This window comes from Callithrix jacchus, chromosome 10 (assembly GCF_049354715.1).
Source record: "Callithrix jacchus isolate 240 chromosome 10, calJac240_pri, whole genome shotgun sequence".
NCBI lineage: Eukaryota > Metazoa > Chordata > Mammalia > Primates > Cebidae > Callithrix > Callithrix jacchus.
In genome coordinates, this window is record NC_133511.1 from 91,970,288 (window position 1) to 91,995,922 (window position 25,635).

The 25,635-nt window shown below is 35.9% G+C and overlaps 1 protein-coding gene across 6 annotated transcripts in view; it reads left to right on the top strand.

Annotated features, from left to right (window-relative positions):
- ANO3 (anoctamin 3) overlaps positions 1–25,635 on the top strand; it is a 436,084-nt gene that overhangs the window by 381,436 nt on the left and 29,013 nt on the right. For all 6 annotated transcript variants that reach the window (XM_054242186.2, XM_054242187.2, XM_078339269.1 and 3 more), the window contains 4 exons: positions 480–562; positions 980–1,120; positions 1,654–1,818; positions 17,164–17,200. In XM_054242186.2, coding sequence (XP_054098161.1) covers positions 480–562; positions 980–1,120; positions 1,654–1,818; positions 17,164–17,200 — 426 coding nt within the window. The remainder of the gene's footprint in view (positions 1–479; positions 563–979; positions 1,121–1,653; positions 1,819–17,163; positions 17,201–25,635) is intronic.

The window sequence follows — 25,635 nt, forward strand, 5'->3', positions numbered from 1 at the left end:
ATAATATGAATTTGAGAATTTCTTCTCTGGTCTTTCTTTTCTTCTCCTTCACCATGAGATTGTTCCTTTATTCTCTCTCCTACACCACCTCTCTGTAATTTCTGGATGAGTAGCATATGGTATTTATTGTGATTCTTGGAGAAGGCTTTATTTGAGTATTTAAATAATTTTGAATAAGCATGTGCAGGTCAAACGGGACAATATTTATCTCAGTAATATTGATTGCATCATTTTGATGAGCTGTGCTGACAAAAGGACTCTGCTTCTTGGTTCCAGTAAAAGAAAGCACACCCCTCTAACAGTGTACACTAATAGTGATGTATAAACACAGGGAGAAGAGAACAAGGGAAAAATAAAATTTATTACTTTAATAATAATTTAATTAATTTTAATTATGAGATAAGATATATCAATATAAAGAAGGAAAGCAATATGAAGTGATTTGGGTAAAGAACTATCATCATTATCGTATTTTATAGCCACAGTCTTCCTGGAGTTTTGGAAGAGGAGAAGGAGTATACTGACATATACTTGGGACCTTATCGAATGGGAAGAAGAGGAGGTAAGATGTTAGGATACTAGGAGATAGGGAAACTAGGATATTACAGGATATGAAAATTATCTACTGCTCTGGCATTCAGATGGAAGCAATTAACCACCATTAGATTTTCCCTTGATGTTTCCTCCTAAAAAGATTTATTATTTATTATTTTATGAAGATAATAGAGATCAGTGAAGTATGTATTTTTCACACCACTTCTGTGATGCTTTTTCAATTACATTAGTGGAAAATTATGTTTATTACAAAACTGAGTAGGATTTATTTGGAAAGTAATTCGATGTTATTTTTGAAAGGTTGCTTGACTGTGAATACTTAATATAAAGGTAGGCCAAATTTAGGAGTATTGTATCAACTCTTGGGGGTATTATTTTTAAGTTTATGCCTTTGATGTTTCGATAACTTTAGTATCTCTCATAGGAAACACTTCGTCCCCAGTTTGAAGCCAAGTATTACAAGATGGAGATCGTAAACCCCATCACAGGAAAACCTGAGCCGCATCAGCCTTCTTCAGACAAAGTCACTCGTCTTCTTGTTTCTGTCTCAGGAATATTCTTCATGGTAAAGTATAGCCATCAATATCAAAATATTAGAAGTAAGTTCTATGACACCAGCTCATTTTGTGACCTTGAGAATGTCAGAAACCATATTCTTTCCAACACCTTGGTAATACATACCATTAAACAAACACGGAAATCACAAAAGGTTATGGAGATTTTACAAAGGGAGTTTGTGCACCTTTTTAAAGAAAACACTCTTTGGGAGAAACAGAGATCATCTAAGATAAAATGGAAATTATATGAGTTGACCTGATGGGTTAGATACCTTGTGTTAAAACCAAGCATTCCATTTAAGTGAACGTCGGGCAGAATTTGCATCTTAGTGTGATCACTTTGTTATCATACTAAAACAACAAATTTTGTCCTACTTATTTTGATATAACTTTTTTAAAGGAGAATGTTAAATCTAGGTATCTTTTCTTGGAAAGATAAATACCTTCAATTCTTGGGGACAGTCGATTTGATCTATGGTTTTGCTTTTGATTTGTTAATGATGTAAAATATGGATTTTTTTTCTGGTCTCCCATATTGTAGATTTCTTTGGTGATCACTGCAGTGTTTGGAGTCGTGGTATACCGCCTGGTTGTCATGGAACAGTTTGCATCATTCAAATGGAATTTCATCAAACAATACTGGCAGTTTGCAACATCTGCTGCTGCTGTCTGTATCAATTTCATAATCATTATGTTGCTGAATCTTGTAAGTGTCTATAATGTTATTCTTCAGTAGATAAAAAAGGGGTGCAAAGGGGAGAGGTCTATGTTTCCTTTATATTTGAAATGTATTTACATGACTCCTCAGTTTAACAGAAAAGATTTTATCTTCGTGGTTTAGATGATAGATTTTTGAAATTAAAATAAATGCTAACTTTATTATCGTCCCTGAATTTTGAGCTTGTAATCTGGTTAGTGAGAGCTTCTATTCATTTAATGTCTAATGTGTATTAGAGATGGTGCTATGCATTTCTCAAACAAATAAAGAATTGTTTGGGCTTTAAAATCATCCTAATAAACTCTGTTGTATAGGAAAACTTGTTAGAAAGATGTGGGAAAATCTTTTTGAAAGCGAAGTATTGTTCTCTACTAGTCTTCATGTGAAATGAAAAACAGTAAGGCAGTTACTCCATTTTTCTTTCTCTGGAACTAACATTTCTCTCTATTCTTCCTCCTTGTCCCTCCCCGCCCCTCCCCTCTTCTCTCCTCTCCTCTCCTCTCTCCTCCCCTCCCATCCCTTCCACTCCACTCCCGTCCCCTCCCCTCCTCTCCCTTCCCCTCCCCGTCTCTCCTCTCCTCTCCCCTCCCCTCTCCTCTGTCTCCCTCCCTCCCTCCCTTCCTTCCTCTTCCTCCTTCCCTCCCTTTCTTTCTACCTTCCTTCCTTTCTCTCCTTTTCCCAATGTTTCTCTTTCCATACCTGCTCTGTTCTATCAGGAAGATAACAGTTTTTGCTTAACATACCATTTTGTCATTGTCTGGCATGCTGTAGAATTGCTATGCCTTTAGCGTCTTCTTTGACTTTCTATATGACCATGTTCCTCATGTTTCAATTGCTTATTTAACTTAAATCATTCAATATTTTTATGTGCCAATTATCGGAGAAAGCACCTTTTTGTTTCAACATCATGTGCACTTGATGACTTGTGGATCAAATGTCCATTGTTGACCGGACAACAGTATGCATAGGCCTACCCCTTCACCAAGATCTATCAGGGGGAACCAATTTCCTCTGGAAATAGAAGGCACCTATTGGCATATTAAAGATACTATCTTTAATTCTTCCAACAGCTCCACAAAGTCAATGTATTCTTGATTATATAAATAATGAAACAGATTCAAAGAGCTTAAGTAACTTGCATATAGTAAGTGGTAATGTTAGTATATTTACATCATGAGATAATGTATGTGATATGGCTGAGCAATACATAAGTAATAAGGTTGGTATTATAGATGGATATTATGCATTTGGTTCCAAATGTGACTGATGCCGATGTTACTCATTTAGCATGGAGGGAGTTGAGATGATTTGCTATTTCACCTTAAAATAATAATCGGAGAAGATCTTAGGAGAAAAGTGAGTAGTCACTGTTATATATGAGTACAATATTTATTATATTAGGACAGTAGTTAACATCTTCTATTGGAGTCTGCTTTGCTCAGGTCCAGTTTAATTTGTAGAAAGAGAATATTGTTTACTTTGTCTCTAAAAGAGCCATAAAATAATTTATGCTCTTGACTCATAGTTTAAACATTGAAAAAATACAGTGTTAGAAATAGGAAACCCATATGGTAGTATATACAATATCGGTTGTGTGCTACACAAGCACCACATTGAAGGAAGAGCCATTCTCAGCACAGACACCATAGATTTTTATATTTTTGATTATTATTTTCTGGTATATAGTAAAAGATCTTGTTTGTAACAAAATCAGTACAAACTATGACAACTTTTCAGTAGACAGAGGTTATTGCAATTGGCCCTATTTTGGGAAAAGATAGCTAAGTAGTGTTTATTTCTAGGTCACACAAGCAATTGGCCAATTTGATCTTAAATTGAATCATTTCTTACTGTAAGTAGATTGGTTGACAAAAAAAAACTAATAGTAACTGGTCGTAGTTCTACTATCCAGGATGTCTAGTGGGGAAACAGAATTAGAGAATTCAATGAAGAATGCACAATAGTTGAAGCACAAAGGGCCTTGAGTAAGGTGAGGAAAAAGTCATCAATTGCACTTGAAGTGGAATGGTAAAGTTTATGATAGTGGATCAGAAGACTTGAACAGAAGAAGAGAGAGTGCTTACTCTGATCAGCCAAGTAAGAGCAGAAAGGAGATTACTGTTTAAAGAAATTCAACCCACAAATGGACAGAAGCACAGAAATGCCTGTTCTTTGTCCTAAGGAAATAAAGAGAAGTGTCTGTGAAGTATATATCTTATGAATGAATTTTAAAAATAAGATTAGAAAAGCAAATCAGTGTCTAGCTTTGGAGACATGAGTGGCAGTTAATAAGTATGGGTATGAGGTTATTTTTTTGTCCACTGTGGGCATACTTGAAGATATTTGATAGATAAATAGCCACAAATCATCTTATCAGATATATTTATAGATGTAAAGGAGATTAAAATGTCAGAAGAGGGGTCAGGCATGGTGCCTCATGCCTGCAATCCCAACACTTTGGGAGGTCAAGGCAGGATTGCTTGAGTTCACTAGTTTGAGACCAGCCTGGGGAGCATAGTGAGATCTCATTGCTACAAAAGTGTTCTTTTGTTTTGGGTTTTTTTTTTTTTTTTTTGCCAGGTGTGGTGGTGCACACCTATAGTCCCAATGACTCAGGAGGCTGAGGTGGGAGGATCAGTTGAGACCGGAGGTCAAGGCTGCAATAAGCTGTGATCAACCCACTGCCTTCCAGCTGTATGACAACATGAGACCAAGTCTCAAAAACAACAACAACAACAAAAAATAGATGATATTACTATGTAATAAAACACTATAACTCATTTCATCTATCTAATTATAATTTTGTACCCATTGATCAACTTCTCCCCATCCTCCCCTCCCTAACCCACGTAATTACTGTGCTGGTAAGTTTGAATACTTTCAAGGAAATATAAACCTTTCTGGGGAAAAGATAAATAGTCCCAACTGCTTAAAGTAAAAGGAGGTATTCTAAGTAGATTGTCAATCATAAAAGAAATTGAAAAAAATATTACAAACTAGTAATGCAGTCTTATCATAGGCACCATATCATATTTTTAAATTTTTAAACAAAAAGATAATTACCTATTGTGCAAATTAATCCAGCACTTCAATAAAGAAATAATGCTTACTGGGCAATCATAAACCTGATTTTAAAAATATATCTTGCAAAGATAGTATCAAAACTCAAACTAAAGAGTATTTACAGTTATAGACATAATAATAGTAAGTATACATCAAAATATTTTCTAGAGTTATCTCTTGAAGAATATAGGTATTTTAAAATTTCTTTACATATTGTCTAATATTTGTTACAAGTTTTGAATTTTCTAGATTTACTACAATAAACTTATATTCTATTTAAAGCTATTAAAGGACAACTTTTTAAAAAATTAACTTCCAATATTCTATTTTAAAGGAATCATCAATAATATCATCCAAGATTCATATAGGATTATTATTGTCATATTATTTACAGTAATAGATATTAGAAAAGAGACCTTAGATAACCAAAAATAAAAGAATGTTAATTCAAATTCTATATAAAGCTGTATTGTATAAACCAGTAAAATGCTATTTGAATATTATTTAAGAACTTGACATATAGTTAAATAAGGATATAAAAGTTTAGTTGATTCCATTATTCTAGAATACACACACACACACACAGGCTCCTGGATTTTGAAAGTGTAAGAAATTACAATCAAATATTGACAATATTGGTCCCTCAGTAGTGAGAAAAAATGTGACACACTTTTGATTTAGTATAACTTTTTGTTTATATGGATTTGTATTTGTTCATCTATTATATTTATTTTAATTCACATATTATAATCATACATGTTTAGGGGTATGAATGGATGTTTTGAACATACGTATGTTGTATAATGATCAACTCAGGGTATTTATTATAACTATCACCTCTTGCATTTGTCATTTCTTTGTGATGGTCCTCCAAGCCTCTTTTCTAGCTATTTTTAATGTGAAATACCTAAGTGTTAAACACTGTCACCCTACTGTGCAATGGAACACTAGAACTTATTTCTTCTAATTATAATTTTGGACCCATTGATCAGCCTCTCCCCATCCTCCCCTCCCCAACCCAGTCTCTGATAATACTTGCTCTATGATACCAACTTATTTATTGATTTTAAGAAATCCTCTCCCCGTTGCTAGTTTTTGTCAGGTTTGTCAAAGATCAGATGGTTGTAGATGTGTGATGCTATTTCTGAGGTCTCTGTACTGTTCCATAAGTCTATATGTCTGTTTTGATACTAGTAGCATGCTGTTTTGGTTACTGTAGCCTTGTGGTATAGTTTGAAGTCAGGTAGCATGATGCCTCTAGCTTTGTTCTTTTTGCTGAGGATTGTCTTGACTATACAGGTTCTTCTTTGGTTCCATATGAAACCTAAAGTAGTTTTTTCTAATTATTTGAAGAAAGTCAATGGTAGTTTGATGGGAATAGCATCGGATCTATAAATTACTTTGGGCAGTATGACCATTTCCACCATATTGATTCTTCCTATCCATGAAAATGGAGTGTTTTTCCATTTATTTGTGTCATCTCATTTTCCTTGAGTAGCGGTTGGTAGTTCTCCTTGAAGAGGTCTTTCACATCCTTTGTTATCTGTATTCCTAGGAAGTTTGCCCTCTTTGTAGCAATTGTGAATGGGAGTTCATTTGTGATTTGGCTCTCTGTTTGTCTATTGATGGTATATAGGAATGATTGTGATTTTTACACACTGATTTTGTACCCTAAGACTTTGCTGAAGTCACTTATCAGCTGAAGGAGTTTTGGAACTGAGACAATGCAGTTTTCTAAATATAGAATCATATCATCTGCAAACACAGACAATTTGACTTCCTCTCTTCCTATTTGAATATCCTTTGTTTCTGTCTCTTGCCTGACTGCCCTGGCCAGAACTTCCAATACTATGTTGAATAGTAGTGGTAAAAGACAGCATCCTGTCTTGTACTGATTTTCAAAGGGAATGCTTCCAGCTTTTGCCCATTCAATATGATGTTGTTTGTGGGTTTGTCATAAATAGGTCTTACTATTTTGAGATGTGTTTCATCAGCACCTAGTTTATTATGAGCTTTTAACATAAAGTGGTGTTGAATTTTATCCAAGGCCTTTTCTGCATGTATTGAGATAATCATGTGGTTTTTGTCATTGGTTCTGTGTATGTGATGGATTACATTTATTGATCTGCATATGTAGAACCAGCCTTGTATCCCAGGGATTAAGCTGACTTAATGTGGATAAGTTTCTTGTTGTCCTGCTGGATTTGGTTTGCCAGTATTTTATTGAGGAATTTTTCATCAGTGTTTATCAGGGATATTGGCCTGATATTTTTGTTCTTCTTGTTGTTGGGTCACTGCTAGGTTTTGGCATTAGGATGATTCTGGCCTCATAAAGTGATTTAGGGAGGAGTCCCTCCTTTTCTATTGTTTAGAATAGTTTCAGAAGGAATGGTACCAGCTCCTCTTTGTATCTCTGGTAGAATTCAGCTGTGAGTACATCTGGTCTTGGGCTGTTTTGGTTGGTAGGCTATTAATTACTGCCTCAATTTTGGAACTAGTCATTGGTTTATTCAGGGATTTAACTTCTTCCTGCTTTAGTCTTGGGAGGGGGTATGTGTCCAGGAATTTATCAACTTTTTTGTAGATTTTCTAGTTTATTCGCATAGAGGTGTTTATAGTATTCCCTGATGGTAGTTTGTATTTCTGTGGAGTAAGTGGTGATATCCCCTTTACAATGTTTTATTGTGTCTATTTGATTCTTCTATCTTTTCTTCTTTATTAGTCTATTATCTGTCTATCTATTTGTCTGCCTATCTTGTTTTTTTGTTTTCAAAAAAACCCGCTCCTGGATTCATTGATTTTTTTCGAAGGGATTTTTGTATCTCTACCTCCTCCAGTTCTACTATGATCTTAATTATTTCTTGTCTTCTGCTAGCCTTTGGATTGGTTTGCTCTTGCTTTCCTAGCTCTTTTAATTGTGATGTTGGGTGTCAATTTGAGATCGTTCTAGCTTTTTGATGTGGGCATTTAGTGCTATAAATTTCCCTATCATCACTGCTTTAGCTGTGCCTTAGAAATTTTGGTACATAGTCTCTTTGTTCTCATTGATTTGAAAGAACTTCTTGATTTCTGCCTTAATTTCATTAATTAGTCAGGAGTCATTTAGGAGCAGGTTTTTCAATTTCCATGCAACTGTGTGGTTTTGAGTGAGTTTCTTAATCCCAAGTTCTAATTTGATTGCACTGTGCCTGGCCTGAAATACTGCTATTTCAGGTTTTTTTGCATTTGCTGAGGAGTGTTTTACTGCCAATTATTGGAGTGTTTTACTTCCAATTATTGGTTGATTTTAGAATAAGTGTTAGATATATTCTGTGGATTTGAAGCAGAGAGTTCTGTAGATGTCTATTAGGTCCACTTCATCCAGAGCTGAATTCAAGTTCTGAATATTGTTGTTAATTTTCCATCTGATTGATCTGTTTTATATTGACAGTGGGATGTTAAAGTCTTCCACTATTATTGTGTGGGAGTTTAAGTTTCTTTGTAGGTCTTTAAAAACTTTCATGAATCTGTGTACTTCTGTATTGTGTGCATATATATTTAGGATATATAGCTCTTCTTATTGCATTGATCCCTTTACCGTTATGTAATGCCGTTCTTTGTCTTTTTTGATCTTTGTTGGTTTAAAGTCTGTTTTATCAGAGACTAGGATTGCAAGCCCTATTTTTTCTTTCCGTTTGCATGGTAAATTTTCCTTCATCCCTTTATTTTGAGCCTATGTGTGTCTTTGCCCACGAGACAGGTCTCCTGAATACAACATACTGATGGGTCTTGTCTCTGTCCAATGTGCCAGTCTGTGTCTTTTAATGAGGGCACTCAGCCCATTTACATTTAAGGTCAATATTGTTATGTGTGAATTTGATTCTGTCATCATGATAGTATCTGGTTATTTTACAGATACTATTTTGCAACACTAGTTGATGCATTTTCTTCCTGGTATCATTGGTCTTTATATTTTGGTGTGTTTTTGCAGTACCAGTTTTCCTTTCCATATTTAGTGCTTCCTTCAGGAGCTCTTGCAAGGCAGGCCTGGTAGTGATAAAATTCCTCAACAGTTTGTTGTCTGGAAAGAATTTTATTTCTCCTTCATTTATGAAGCTCACTTTGGCTGGATATGAAATTCTGAGTCAAAAATTCTTTTCTTTACAAATGTCGAATATTGGCCTCATTCCCTTCTGGCTTGTAGTGTTTCAGCTGAGAGGTCCACTGATATTCTGATGGACTTCCCTTTGTAGGCAACCTAGCCTTTCTTTCTGACTTCCCTTAACATTTTTTCCCTTCATTTCCACCTTGGAAAATCTGCTGATTATGTATCTTGGGGTTGATCTTCTCCTGGACTATCTTGGTTTTCTCTGTATTTCCTGAATTTGAATGTTGGCTGTCTTGCTAGTTTGGGAAGTTCTCCTGGATAATATGCTGAAGTGTGTTTTTCAGTTTGTTTCCCTTCTTTCTGTCTCTTGGTACTCCAATCAATCATAGATTCTGCCATTTTATGAAGTTCCATATTTCTTGTATGCTTTGTTCATTCCTTTTCATTCTTTTTTTTCTATTCTTGTCTGCATGTCTTATTTCAGCAAGGTGGTCTTCAAACTCTGATATCCTTTCTTCCTCTTGGTCGATTCAGCTCTTAATACTTGTGTATGCTTCATGAAGTTCTCCTGCTGTGTTTTTCAGCTCCATCGGGTCAGTTATGTTCCTCTCCACATTAGTTATTATAGTTAGCAATTCCTCTAACCTTTTATTAATTTTCTTAGCTTCTTTGCATTGGGTTAGAACATGCTCCTTTAGCGCATCATGGTTTTTATTACCCATCTTCTGAAACCTACTTCTGTCAATTTGTTCTTATCCTTTGTCCCATTCTGTGCCCTTGCCAGAAAGTCATTGTGATCATTTGGAGGAGAAGAGGCACTCTGGCCTTTTAGGTTTTCAGCATTTCTCATTGATTCTTTCTCATCTCATGAATTTGTCTAGTTTTGATTTTTGAGGCTGCTGACACTTGAATGGGGTTTTTATGGGGACTTTTTGTTGTTGATGATGTTGTTCTTGCTTTCTGTTTGTTTTTCTTTCAATGGTCAGGTCTCTCTTCTATAGGGAGGCTACAGTTTACTGGGGGTTCCCTTCAGGGCCTATTCATTTGGTTCACTCCCACACCTGTAGATGTCACTCAAGGAGGCTAGAGAACAGAAAAGATGGGTGCCTGCTCATTCCTCTGAGATCTCTGACCTCAAGGAGCACCAATCTGACACCAGTAGGATTTCTCCTGCATAGGGTGTCTGACATCCCCTGTTGGAGTGTCTCACACTGTTGGGCGGCAAGGGGTACAGGACCCATATCATGAAGCACTTTTACTGTCTCTTGTTGGCAGGGGTGTGCTTTACTGGGGGAAACCCAGTCTTCTGGGCTGCCTGGATTTCCCAGGACTAGCTGGAGGAAAGGCTAAGTCTGCAAGTTTGCAGAACCTACAGCCAGCCCTACCCCTAGGGGCTCTGGCCTAGGGAGATCAGAGTTCTGTCCCTGATCCCCTGGCAAAAGTTACTGGAGTTCCCGAAGAGAGGCCCCATTCAGTGAGGAGGGATGGGGTCAGGGTAAGGCCTGAAGAGGTACTATGGCTGCACTCTGCCACAGCAGACTGTGTGTTGGGCTGTGGGGGATACCTCTTGTGACCAAGCCGTTCAGCCTCCCTGGTCCAGCAAGGGAAAAGTACAGCCTGGAGCTGTAGAGATGGCTGCTGTTCTTCCCCTGCCCAGGGAGCTTAGCATGTTAGGCAGCTATCAGTCACAGTGTTGGCTGCCATCCCTCCCTCATGGAGATCAAAGGGCTTAGACAGCAGCTGTGCTGCTGGTTGCCCCTCCCCTCAGGAACTCAGCAGGCTTAAGCAGATTCTAGCTGAGAGGCTATTGAGAATCTGTGCAGATCCACGGTTGGGACCCTAGTCCCTGGTGGCATGGGTTCACAAGTGGGATCTTCCAATCCATGGGTTGCACAGTTCCTTGGAAAAAGCACACTTTCCCAGGCTGGGTAGCACACTGACTCGCTGCCTCCCTTGGCTGGCAGGGTGGAGGCTTCCCTGCCTTGTATGGCTCTCAGGTGGGTCACCACATCATAGTGCTGTTCCTGCCACTCCATGGGTCACGCCAACTGCCTAGTCAATTCTGATGAGAGAACCTGGGTACCTTAGATGCTGATGCAGGATTCATCTGCTATTATGGTTCTTTTGGAGGGGAGCCTGCGATCCCTGCTTCTTCTAGTCAGCCATCTTGGCCCTGCTCCCCGCCACATTTTCTTTATCTATTCATCCATTTTTGAACATGTGTTGATTCCATATCTTCACTATTATAAATGGTACTGCAATAAATGTGGGAATACAGATATGTCTTCAACATAATGATTCCATTTCTTTGGATATATAATCTAGTAGTGAAACTGATAGATCATATGATAATTCTGTTTTCAATTTTCTGACAAATCTTCATAGAATTTTCCACAGTGACTGTACTAGTTTACAATTCCACCAACAGTGTATAAGTGTTCCCTTTTCTTTGTATCCTAGTCAACATTAATTTACTTTGTATTTTTTATTCTAGCCATTCCAACTGGAATGAGGTATCATCTTATTTGATTTTTATTTCTCTGATGACTAAAGATGTTGAGCATTTTTATATACCTATTGACCATTTCAATATCCTGTTTTTTTAGAAATGTCTATTAAAATATTTTCTTAATTTTCTAATCATGTTATTTGTTTGTTATTTTGTTTGTTTGTTTTTTGCTGTTATTTAAGTCCCTATGTATTCTGCATATAAACCCCTGGTCAGATGCATAGTTGCAAATATTTCCTCCCATTTTGTAGGATGACTGTTAATGCTGTTGTTTTCTTTGCTGTGTAAAAGCTTTTTAATTTGATATAGTCTCATTTTTCTACTTTTAGTTTTGTTTCCTGTGCTTTTGCAGTCTTTTTAAAAGACATCCTTGCCCAGCCTAATGTCATACAGCATTTCCCCTGCATTTTCTTCTAGTAGATTCATAGTTTTAGGTTTTACATATGAGTCTTTAATTGCAATTGAGTTGATTTTTGTATGTAATGAGAGATAGAGGGTTTTTTTGTGGGGGGGAGAATATAGGTATTCAAATTTCCCAGCACTATTAATTAAAAAGATTGCCTTTTCTCCAGTGTGCATTCTTGACACGTTTGCAGGAAATCACTTGGCTGTGGGTGTATGAATTTATTTCTGGGTTATCTATTCTGTTCCACTGGTCTGTTGGTTCTTATGCCATTATAATGCTGTTTTGATTACCATAGCTTTGTTGTAGCCTTTTAAATTAAGTAGTGTAGTACCTCCAAGCTTTTTTACTTTGGCTATCCAGGGTTGTTTTTGGTTCAGTATAAATTTTAGGATTGTTTTATCTATTTCTGTGAAGAATGTAATTGGTCTTTTGATAGAAATCGCATAAATCTGTATTATGCTTTGGTTAGTGTGAACATTTTAACAATATTAATTCTTCTAATCTAACCATACACCACCATGTCCAGCTAATATTATTTTGTGTTTTATGTTGGCATGGATTACAGGCATGAGCCGTCGTGCCCAGAAAAGAATAGCATTTTCTATTCAAATCAACTGGAGTACTTTCGAAAAATTACAGATTTGTTTTTTGGTTTTTTTTTCGATGGAGTCTGGCTCTGTCCCTCAGGCTGGGGTAGAGAGGCACTATCTCAGCTCACAGCAACCTCTGCCCCCCTTGTTCAAGTGATTCTCATGTCTCAGCCTCCTAAGTAACTGGGCGTGCATCACCATAGCCGGCTTATTTTTGTATTTTTAGTAGAGATGGGGATTTCACCATGTTGGCCAGGCTGGTCTAAAACACCTGACCTCAAGAGATCCATTCACCTCGGCCTTCCAAAGTGCTGGGATTACAGGCATGAGCCACTGCACCTGGTGGAAAAACTACAGATTCTTGAGTCCTGTTCAGAATCTCGTTTGTTGGGCTAAGAAATCTATATTTAAAACAAATTCAGAAATACTTTGGTAATTCTATCCAGTCAGCCCCTCAAATAGCATTAGAAAATCATTAATTTAAGAGATCTAAGGTAATTTTGATGCACAACCAAGATCAGAAGTCACATCCTTCAAAATTAAATTACAAATAGTTCAATTTAACACTAATTAAAATGCCAATGTATTATTTTTAACATCCCTTTATCAGGCAAATAGCTAAACAGCTACAAGGATAGAATATGAAATGAATTGCTCTTTCCTAAGCCCACCACTTTTCTTCTTTATTTTGCTACCCTCAGAAAATGATATGCTACTTGAAGGTGCCTTTTGTAGCATGGTACTATTATATCAGGAGATGTTCCTAAAAATACTTTAATGAGAATTAAATATGCAAAATTATTCCAAAAATGTATATTCTTGTTGGTTGACAATCCAACTTTAACTAATTTTGTCATGTTACAGCAGCATGACAGCTGCCTGGCCTCATGATTAAAGGGTAACATTTAAGAAATATATAGAAACATTAGAAAAGAAGTACTCCTAGACTTTGAGAAATGTGGAATTAGGCTAATTAAATCATTTGTGAAATTATTTTAACAAAAGTTAAAATGATATTAAAATTAAATTTTATAAAGATTAAGTTGAATTAAATTTTGTTAAAATTAAACTAAAATTAAAATTAATTCTAATTTAAAAAATTTTTGATGAAAGAATGGACTCCTTTTGGCTTTCCTCCTCTTGTTTTAAAATCTATGTACTAGACACAGAGCACACTATAATTAAAAAAGAAAAAAATTCTGATTCCATTTGGCTAATATAAGTACTCCATGTAGGTTCTGGACTTTTCTCCACTGGTGATCCATTTTCATCTTTAGAGTGCAGAGCATATATTCCTATACTTCTTTCATGGGCCTGATATCTGAAGGCCTCAAAATACACCTAACTTTCCTCAATACCTGGTTACCACTGGTTACCAATGACAATGCAAATAGGCTCTTACGGAACAGAGTGGATCAAAGGGTTGGACTATGCATCTTAACCATGAAAAGAGATAACATCAAATGACTCAACTCATCAGAGGACTGGATTTTTAATAAATGTATTTGTTCAGTTTGTTCATGTCTATGTCCATAGTTTCTAGGAATTCAGACAAGCAGATTACTGGAAAGGGGCAGGCTCTTTTCAATTCTGCAAAAGTTTGCAGTTCATTTTCACAGTGAAGGCTGAATTGTGGAGCTCTGACTAAAAGAGCAAAAGTTCTAAAACCCATGTAGAACTGCCCAGTATGGCCTCTCACAATAGCCATGTCCTTTTCCTGTCTTTGCTGCTCTTTTTGTCCCCTGTTTTTTGCATAACACCCCAAACAAAGCATTACTGGGAAGATGATGTCTTAGCTAAGAATGAAGTTTCGAAACCTTACCATGGCCCACTGTGCACTGAAAAGGTGTTTCCCTCTGAGCTCTCTATGACTCATCTCTTTCTACTTCACTGTCTTATTGCTGCCACTCTTTTCTCTCTAACTTCCTTGCCCTTTATGAAATACATGAAGTCTGTGCCAGTCTCAGGGCACTGGAATTCCTGTTTCTGTGTCTCAAAGGTACTTATCTGAGATTTCGGCTTGATTCCCTCCCTCATTTCGGGTACTTGTCTGCTCAGATGCTACTCTCTTGAAGAGGCTTTTCTGACCACTCTATAAAATAATACTCTGTGTCTACCAAGGCCCTCTATCTGCTCAGCCTTCTTTATTTTTCCTCTTAGCCCTTTTCACCTCCTGACCAATTACGTATTTATTTGCCATTTATCTCTACCCACTGAGGTTTAAGTTCCATGAAAGTAGAGACTGTGTCTTTTTGATTCAGTGTTGTTTGGTTTCTAAAACACTAACTGATGCACTAGAAATTTATAATGAATATACTAACCTAATTAATGTGTATGAATAAGAGAATTTCAGCCTACTAAATGCATTAGTGAGTGATTTTTTTAAAGTACAGATTCTTCAACATGTTATTGTATGTGTGTATGTATGTGTGTATCAGGTAGGGCCTGGAATAGTTATCTCTGAACCCCTTTATCCTCTTCCCCCACAAGCACATACTCATTTCACTTTACACACACACACACACACACACACACACACACATACACACACACAGCTTTATGTCCTGCCAAAGTGATTACTGCTATATACCATCCAGTTGGATATATATTAAATAATGATTTATTTTTATAGTTTATAGTTTGAGATTTAATAATTCCCTCTGCTTGAACTGATTTTGTGGCTCATCAGTGATGTTGCCAGTCAGCCACAGCATTTGGGCCTTGGATGATGCAGGTTTCCAAATACCCCAGAAAGTCTTCTAACAGCATTATGGCATCTTTTGTGATTTATAACTTTCCTCCCAATGTCATTGTAGCCCCCAGTGCATCAGTTGCAGATATTTCCATCCTAAGCTTGCAGAGTGCCTCGATGTGCTGGATATTAAGACAAAAATTTGAAATGGGGCTGGGCGTGGTGACTCATGTCTGTAATCCTAGCATTCTGGGAGGCTGGAGTGGGTGAATCACTTGAGCCCAGGAATTCGAGACCAGCCTGGGCAATATGCCCAAATACCCTCCAAAAAAATGAGCCAGGCATGGTGGTATGCACCTGTGGTTACAGCTATTTGGGAAGCTGAGGTGGGAGGATAACCTGAGCCCGGAAAGTTGAGGATGCAGTGAGTTGTGATCAAGCCATTGCACTCCAGCCTGGGTGTTAGAATGACACCTTGTCTGGAAAATAAATAGTTTAAAATGGAATAGTTTATCTGACAAGGCATGATATAGATGGTGCAAGACAGCCGTGACAGTCAATCCTGACTTTGCTACTTGCTCACTACTAAGGTGTCTGATATTCTACGCCTTAGTTTCATCTTCTGTAAACTGGGGATCATTATACCTACTTAACAAAATTGTTGTTAAGGAACAATAATATATGTAAAGCACTGTTTGGCACAAGCCAAATGGCAATTTAATTAGAACTAACTTTCAAGTCCCACAAAGGGCATCAACTCAGTGCAAGAGGCACACTGGGTGCTCAAGTACTATTGTTTGGATGATTGAGTCTATCTTATTATACTCCTTGGAGATCCTGCTATGATTATCTCACTTAATAAATAGGACGTGAAGAAAGAACCTATTATAGTAGGAATAACTTGGTGTTTGTGATTCACAGTAATCTTATCCTAAAATTTGAAAATTATAGTTTGTGTAGCTAAAACAAAAACAAAGACAAAAATAACCTGTGCTAGGAATAGAATGAGAGTATTGTGCTCAGTGTAATCTTTCTGTCTCTAGCTAACACTTTAAATCTTAGGAAGGGGCATATTTGAATCACAGCGAAGAGGAATAATAACAATAGTTTTATTGGAAGAACTGTCCAAGAAGGTGAACAACTTTTAATATGTCCAGGTGCATACCTTTTAATTTTTTGTGCCAACAGACAAAATTATTGGAAATGATAATCTAAACAATAATTTATTGAATTATGTGGTTATGAGGTAATATTCACATGCACATATATATATACCCACAAGTATTTCTGTCTATAGTGAATATACTTTCCCAACTATATTTATTGGAATATTTATTTGGAATATTGTGAACTATATGCCCTTTCCTTGAGTCTGTGTAAAGTTGGTCAGAGTATATATAGGAGAAGGGAAAAGATGGCAGAAGAGGAAAAATGTTATCAGAAAAATCTTATGTATTCCACAGATTTGACTTTTGAGTCTATTTTAAATAATACAAAAACAATTTTGTTCTTTACAAATACAAATGTGTACAGTCTTTTGTCATAGTTTAGAAATTTCTTTATCAGTAGTACAGAATTCAAACTTTCACTTCGTCTTCCAGTGTAGTAAAAAAACTCTGTAATTTTGAGCTCAAATCCCAGCTCAGCCACTGATTAGCTGATAGACTTTTGGAAATGTTTTCTCATTTCTTGATTCACAAAATGAAAATAAAAATAGCTACCACAAAAGACTTGTTATTACAGATTACAGGTGTATCTATACACACATAAGTATTCACACATATTTACATACACATTTATATTTTACTTTCATTTATGTATGTATATATAAAAGATTACATACTAAGTATCAATGAATGTTTCTGTTTAATGTAAAATTTAACCAGGACATTTTGTAAACAGTATAGATGTTTCTTCAAATAGTGTAAATACCAGCCTTTTCCAAAAGAGAAGAATAATGTTCACTATTTATTCTCTTTTATGCAGGCTTATGAAAAAATTGCTTACCTCCTCACTAATTTAGGTAAGTCCATTTTTCTTACTTCACCCCTTAGTCAGAAAATAACATATGGGCATGTCAGTCTGTAATTACTTTATGTAATGTAGCATTTTAATAATTTCAATTATTTAAGTATTTACCAGTAAAAATGAGAAAGGTAATATAGGAAGTTGGTCTATATTGAATAACAATAGAGAGGCAATGCACGTATTTGCAAAATATTTTTACTAGAGATTAACACACCTGGTTCTTCTTACTTAGGAATGCTTGCTTCTCCAACTTTTCAGTTCTTTGGGTTTTTCCTCAATATTTTTTTAATCAAAGTATTATACAACATATACACATTTTAAAAGCCAAAACAGTATTTTCAATGAAAACCAATCCTTTACCACACTACCCATTCCTCTTTTCTATACTAAATGAACTACTTTTTAAACATTTTTATCTGTTTATTTTGTTATTTCCCACCCTTTTTCTACATAATATCCTCCTGTTGACATTATTGGATTTAATCTTTTGATGGCTATTGCCTTCCCGTTTATAAAAGTATGAATTATTAAGACTTAGCTCTTACTGTTCCCTGCAGTGCCCTGTCCCCCCCATACTCCATCATTCATTATCTGATAAACACTGTTATTTCTCCTCCTTCCATGGTAGATATATCAGCATTTTAGCTAAATTAATGATTAATCTTCACATCATTATGTTTCTGTAACTATTTTCATATCTAAGGCATGGTATATTCTATAATTGTGTATGCTTTTTTTGCCACTTCTATGTTTTTTAAGCTAATAATGGCTCCTTTTTTGCTCATTTTTAACATACTTTTCTTAATTTATCCAAAAGGTTTTGCTAAGACTCTAAATTTTCCCTGAATATATTCAAACACATCAAGTGTTATACAAACTTGATTTTCTTCTTAGAGTTAACTTCTCACTCTATCTGTCTCCTCCAAACTAGATGGGTTATTTTCTAGGTTTGTAGCCAACTGCATCTAGACTTACTTTGATCAGCACTCTGGGAATTCCTTTTATATTTTCTATAATTTGGATACCACTTACTAAATCCAATGTCTTATTCCTTCTTGACTCAATTCCTCATTTTGGTACTTGTAAGTTTCTTAAAACTTTGTGTATCTGAAAATGTCTCTATTCTAGCCTCAAACTTGATATCCAGTTTTCCTGGGTATGAAATTCTATTTTAGAAATACTGACCCCTTTGATTTTTGAAGGGACTTCATTTTTTTCTGGAATTCAGCACTGTTACTGAGAGCTCTGCTGCCATTCTGATTTGCCACCCTTTGTGCATAACCTGTTTTGATTTTTTTATTTGTTTACACTCTAGAATAATTTTGGATCTTTTCTCATTTTGAGATTTGATAATAATGTACTTTGGTGAAAACCTTTTATCATTTTTTTATGCTGGATATTTAGTGCATTCCATGAATAGTGACATCCATTGTGTCCTATGGGAAGCAGACACTGAGATGGAGTTAGTAATGCAAGAGGTTTGTTAGGGGTAAAATCCTGAGAAAGGTAAGCATGTAAAGGAGCATAAATGGATAAGGAGAGCCTCAGTCAATGCAGATCTTGTGGTTTTAACCAATCCAATGGAGAGCTGTAGAACAAATATTTTAAATAAAGATTTAGAGGAATCCAACATAGGGTATAATTAAGTATAATTGGCCAAGTCCTGGTACCCGTACCCCTGTTACTATAAGTCACTGGTTCATTGTTGCCTGGGTAGAGCAAGACATTGACATGAAAGCTGAGGCATAGGATGAAGGTGGAAACAGCTGGAAGCTGTCAGCTGACTGTACTCCTTACAGCTGAGCAGCAAGTTCTTACTGAGGGGAAATCCTAGTGGCAAACTCCCACTGCTGCCAGAATCTGAAAACTCAGAACTTCACTGCTGGGAAATTTTTGTATATTCTTTGTTCAATAACTTCCTCCTTTAAAAAATCTTCCTGAAATTCTTTACATTCAGATGTTTCTTATCATATTCAATGGTTATTTTTTTTCTTCATTTTCTATGATTTTTGTTCAGATTTCTTCAAGATAACCTCAACCTTATCTTCCAAGTATTCTCCTGAATGTTTTATATTGGCTCATACTTTTTTTTTTTTTTTTTTTGAGATGGAGTCTCACTCAGTCACCCAGGCTGGAGTGCAGTGGTATGATCTCGGCTCACTGCAACCTCGGCCTCCTAGGTTCAAGTGATTCTTCTGTCTCAGCCTCATGAGTAGCTGGGATTACAGGTGCACACCACCATGCCCAGCTAATTTTTGTATTTTTAGTAGAGATGGGGTTTCACCGGGTCAGGATGGTCTTGAACTCCTGACCTCGTGATCCACTCGCTTCACCCTTCCAAAGTGTTGGGATTACAGGCGTGAGCCACCATGCCCACCCACGTTTTACATTTTCTAGAGCTATTTCCCATTCTCTGAATGTCCTTTTTCTGTCATCCAGTTCCTGCTTCACAGATGCAGTGTCTTAGTAGGCAATATAATGTAATTATTAAGAACGTCGACTCTAGAGTGAGAATGTATGGGTTGAAATCTTTTACCATCACTTACTACGTTATCAGTAGTTGCACAGTAATAATCAATTCTTTTATTCTCTTGGCTTCTCAAATTCCGTTTGTTCTAATACAAAAGATACTGTCTGTGCTCTGGAGCTAAGTGATTATGTCACTTGGAGAAACAATGCTGTGAAAGGGGAAGACAGCAGGCTTTGAAGCTGGGTATAGCAATGAACATTTGGATTGCCCCATCATGACTGTACGACTATCAGCAAGCTTTTTCCTCTCCCTGTTCTCTCTTCTCCTCCCCTTCTTCTCTTTCTCTTTCACCTCCTCCTCTTCCTTCTGCTTTTCCTTCTTTACTTTTGGGTTTTCACTTCCTCAGTGGTAAAATGACAATAATAATAGTTCCTATTTCACCATCACTGTAGGTGGGCTGCCTAACATGACAAGTGTTCGATAAACAGCAGTGATCCAGTTCATTGTTCTTTAAACCCTCTGAGCTACATTTTCTTCAGTAGGGTAATGAAGCATTAGTTCTATTCCTTATATTCACTGGCTTTTAAAGTACTCTATACCCAGGACTGAAGCAAATCTAAGAAGAATAACTTAGGAAAAGCATAATAAATAGTAATTAATCATAATTAATAGTAGGAAACAGAACAGTTATTTGTGCCAAGTACCAAGAAATGTCAAAGTTTTCACATGATATTTGATTTTTTCCTCTATAACCCAGTGATGATTTACATCTGTTGACATAATAATGGACTATATTAGTTTAAATAAATTAAAATATTGATAGTTTAAAATAATAGAATCTAATTGTGTGTGTGTGTGTATGTGCCTGACATTATATTCTGTAATTTTTGGCTGTGCTAATTTGTGCCTCAAAATACAAATGAAAAATTAAGTTTTACTTCTCAGAAGAGGTCATATGCTATTAAAATAATTTTTTAAAAACTTTTTGCTTCTGGATTTATCGATTCCAAATATTTTCAAAATCCACAAAGCCAAAAAGATAAAGCTTAAATTCTATTAAAATTTTTTTAATATGGGAAAAATTAAAAGCATTTACTTAAAAGTGATTTTTATTTGCACTTTGGTTTCGTAGTTGTTGAGAATTAGATCCGGATGGTTGTTAGTTGTTCTTAATAATGAACAGTCTATGTTAAAGATAAATTGGGACTTGAAGGAACAAATTAAACCAACTAATGAAAAGGATTTTGACTTTGTCAAACAGAGGTCAAAACTACCTCACAGTGTTACAACCTTAACACATAATAACTTCCTACTCTACACAATATTAATTCCAAGGAACAGAGAAATTAACAGTAAAAAGCAAGGTCTAATTACGTGACTGGGTGACTGCATCTCATAACTAGCCTTTCATCCAGAACTTGCTTCATTAGGGGAAAAAATAAGAGATATTTTGGCCAGAAATATATTATCCTAGAAAACAGCACCTATATCCTTTGTGTTCAGGATTTGATTCCTCCTCTGAGTTAAAAGCCAATTCAAAATGTTCTACAATGAGCTATATTTATGAATGACGTGGTGTTAAAAAATAAAAGTTTTCTTCCTGGTGGCATAGAACATAAGTTAAACCTCCCTTACGGTTATCATCATTGCACTAACTTCCATTGTTTCAGTTATCTCTCGCCACATTTATTCCAAACTTAGTAGCTCAGGACAGCAACTTATGATTTTTAATGATTCGGCAGTTTAGGTTAGGCTCTGCTATGTGATTTTTCTGCTCCTTGTGGTATCAGCTGGGGCTGGTGTGTCTAAGAGGGCCTCTTTAATCACATTTCTGTTTCTTCTGCTCCATGTGGTAATGGCTGGGGGGCCTGGTATGTCTAAGAGGGCCTCTTCAATTACATGTCTGTTTCTTCATATCATGGAATAGCGGGTGTCTTTAGCCTTCTTCTCCTCCATGTGCCTCTACCTAGCTAACTTGCTTATAGCAGTATAATAGAACATCTTACATGTCAACTGGCTTCTAAGAGGACAAGCCCCTATACATAAGTACTTATCCAGCCTCTTCATTTTGCTTGCATATCCAGTGTCCTCTTACTGAAGGCAAGTCAGAGTCAAGGTTGGAGGCAACTACACTAGAGTATGTATATTTGGAGGAGTGGTTCACTGTGGACACCAGCTTAACCGCCACCAATGTAACAATCCACTTCTAGCCAAGTTCCTTTCTGCTGGGAACATTGTAATCTTCATCAGAATATGTAAAGCAACTGAATAGCACTCAACGTGTCTCCAACTTGGTATATAACCTTACTTCCATTTGGAATGATTTCTGCCAGTAAAATCTTAGTAATCTTTTCTCACATCAGAGCTCACCTCTGAAACCTTTGTTGACTCAATCCTTTACAACGTTCATTTGGCTGTTTGTGAGTCCTTTCATTACTGCATCTATTAGGTTATTCTTACCTATCTATCTATCCATCTAGCTATCTTCTTTCTTCATAAAACTAAAAAATTCTCACAGCCAGGAATTGAATATACTTACTTCTGATTCTTTCAATCCTTAAGTACAAAGTTTGGCATGCATTCATTTATAAAAGAAATACGTATGGAGTACCTAATATTTTAGGCAAGGTGATAGGGAGACAGACCATTAGACTATCAAGATACATTATTCCTTAAAAAAAAAAAACTGTTGAATTATACCTGCTAATATTTTGATTATGAATTGCCAATGAGATTTTAAGTAAAACTAGTTTGTAAATTTTTACTTGCCCTGTCCTTATGGGGTTTTAGTGTCAGAAATTATGCAGATCTCACAAATAACAGGAAGATAGGTTCAGTATAGATCATAATAGTGTAGATAGTCTCAAGTCTGTTCCAGTATGCAATAGGAGCCCAGGAAACCCTTGTCAGAAAGTGGATGAAAAATTAATAATCATATATATATCAAATGGCTCACAAATAAATGTGTTAAATATAACATTTAGAGATACGCAGTTCTCCTTCTATAATTAAGAATTATAAAAAAACACAGTTTAAAAACTTTAACTTTCTTGATAATGTTTTAAACTATTATTTGTCTTCACTGGCATTTCTCACAGGACAATTTGGAGCACTTCACGTCTTCAGTTTGGCTTCTCACAGAAAGGGTCACTTTAATTGGCCCCATAGATTCCTTAATTATCACTTGACATTGATCAGAAAAGCATGAACTTTCAGAGAAAGTCTTATTTTGGGGGGATAAACTCTATTACTAAATTATATTTTAAAATGTCCAAACTGTCCAAATACTTTTCTTGTGTACATATAGCCTTTATTCTCACACACTTTTATATAAACTAGTTTATCAGGCATTTAGATAATTACATACTCTCTAGTTTGGTACAGGGCTAACCACTCCGTACTGTATTACTAAACCTCTCTGCCCCTCATTTGTTTGTTTTTGGGCTTTGAAGGCATTCAGTCTTAGGCCACTAGACTTGGTCAAGATATATTTTTCTTTTCTTTTTTTACATTGTCGAGTAAGGAATTTTGTGGTAAATTTATAAATGAAAGTGGGTTATAGTGTCCTTGCATTGGCCTTGTTATGCTATGCTGTGTTGTGTCAGTATTATGTTAATCTCACTAAGCAAGTTGAATTGCTTTCATGAATTTACATTTTCTGAAATATTTTATACAAAATTCAAATTTATTATTTCTTTAGCGTTTCATAGAATCAACCTGTGTGACTATCCAGGCAATATGTCATTTTGAGGTAGATCTTTACATTTTTAAAAAATTATTGCACTGGTTATTAGTGTTTTAAAGATTGCCTACTTATTTTTGAGCCATTATTTGAAAACTCCTATTTGTGTAGGTATTGTTTATTATATGTGTTTTAACTTGAGAACAGAAGATTATTCATAGGATGTTTGGTAATGTTCATCTCTTTAGTATAGTGTTTATACATTTTTTTTTCTATCTGGAGTGGTGGCGTCTTCTCTCTTTTCTCATAACTAGACTTGATAAATGTTAGTCAGTATTACATCCTATTTTATTAAAGATTTTAAAACATTTTATTATTTATGTGTATTCTTTTATTTTACTTTATTTCTGTTTATTTTATGTTCTAGTAGCTTCTTTGAAGGGAAAACTAAAATATTTGTTGCTATAAGGTAATATATATTTATACATTAAAAATAAAATCATGAGAATCATGATCAATACAACAAATACAGAAGAAAAGATAAAACAAATCATTAAACAAATTTTAAAAAGTGGGTCTGTATTTATCTCCAGATCTATCCATCCATCCATCCATCTATCAATTATCTGTATGAATAATTGCCATTTGAAGACTGGGATTCAGGCTGAACTTCAAAAAATAAAATCTATCCAGATGATAATGAAAAGAAACACAGCTAAATTTAAAAAGGTGAAAAATGACTGACTCTAGAGGAGTAAGAGCACATATATCAAGAAAATGGTAACAAAAATATCAAATGTCTACAGGTTAATATTAGGGAATCTATAGGGAAAGAAGAATACTTCATATTAATAAGTGAGCTACCACATCAGTATAATAATCATGATCTCCATGCATCTTTAACAAGGTTTAAAATGTAGATAGCAAAAAAGATAGAAATATAAAAAAGAATTGAAAAGTCCATAGTCAAAACATAAGCAAAGATATACAGTGTTTGACTATCATATCTGATAACCCTCTTTAAAGATAAGTACAAACCAGACTGGGTATAATGGCTCACTCCTGTAATCCTAGTACTTTGGGAGGCTGAGGCAGGCATATCACCTGAGGTCAGGAGTTCTGAGACCAGCCTGGCCAACATATTGATACCCCATCTCTACCAAATAATATGAAAATTAGCCAGGCATGGTGGCATGTGCCTGTAACCTGAGCTTCTGAGGAGGTTGAGGCAGAAGAATCACTTGAACCTGGAAGGCAGAGGTTGCAGTGAGCAGAGATTATGGCATCATTGCACTCAAGCCTTGGGAACAGAGTGAGACTCCATCTGAAGAAAAAAAAATACACACACACAGACACACACACACACACACACCCCTACAGGAAAACAAATATTATTTTCAGGCACTTGATACATTGTCAAAACTTATCCACACAATTTAGCCACAAAGGACATCGCAGCTTTTCGCCTCAAAGCAGAAATCAGGCAGGACACATTTGTGGACAATGCTGAAATAAAATTAGAAATGAAGAGCCAAAAATAATCTACACAATAAAAGTTACCTAAAGGTCTGCATTCTCTTTTCTAAATAAGTTCTGTATTAATAAACTAAATTTACAAACTAGAAAGAAGCAACAGTGAAAGCATGACATGTCAAAACCTGTGGGGACAGGTTTTTACTCACTGTTCTTACTGAGTGGTGACTTGCCAGTCACCCTTCTGGGTGGCCCACAGACCCTTCCTAATTTTGGCACCTACTGCCTTTGGACTTGGAGTTCCTCAGGACTTATTTCTTCCTTCTTCCATGTGATTGGGCTCATGCATACGTTCAACCTATGTTTTCCTTAAACGAGATCCTTTATTTCTATCTTTATTGAATTCTTCAGTTACATCAAAATATATGTTAGATGTGGCATATCTATTTTCTGTTCCTTGTTTGAATACTAGATAGGAGCTGAGGCTGCAGTACATACAGTCCTTAATTTTTTTTCTTTAAAGTGTTATAAAACCATAAGATGTTAGACTTGACAGGGTTCTTATAAATCATCTTGTCTAAGTCCCTTATTCTACAGATGACAAAACTGACTGCAAAAAGGAGACCTGCATGAGATTACCTGCGAGTCAGGTGTAAGGCTGAGATAAGAGCTCAGCAGTCCTGAGTGATGTAGCCCTCTTTTCCCTTTACCATTTCACTTCTGTCTGTACACAAAATATTCATTCTTCAGAGAACTCTGTTGACAGTTTAGGCCCCTATGTTGAGTATAGCCAGTTAGAGTAAAG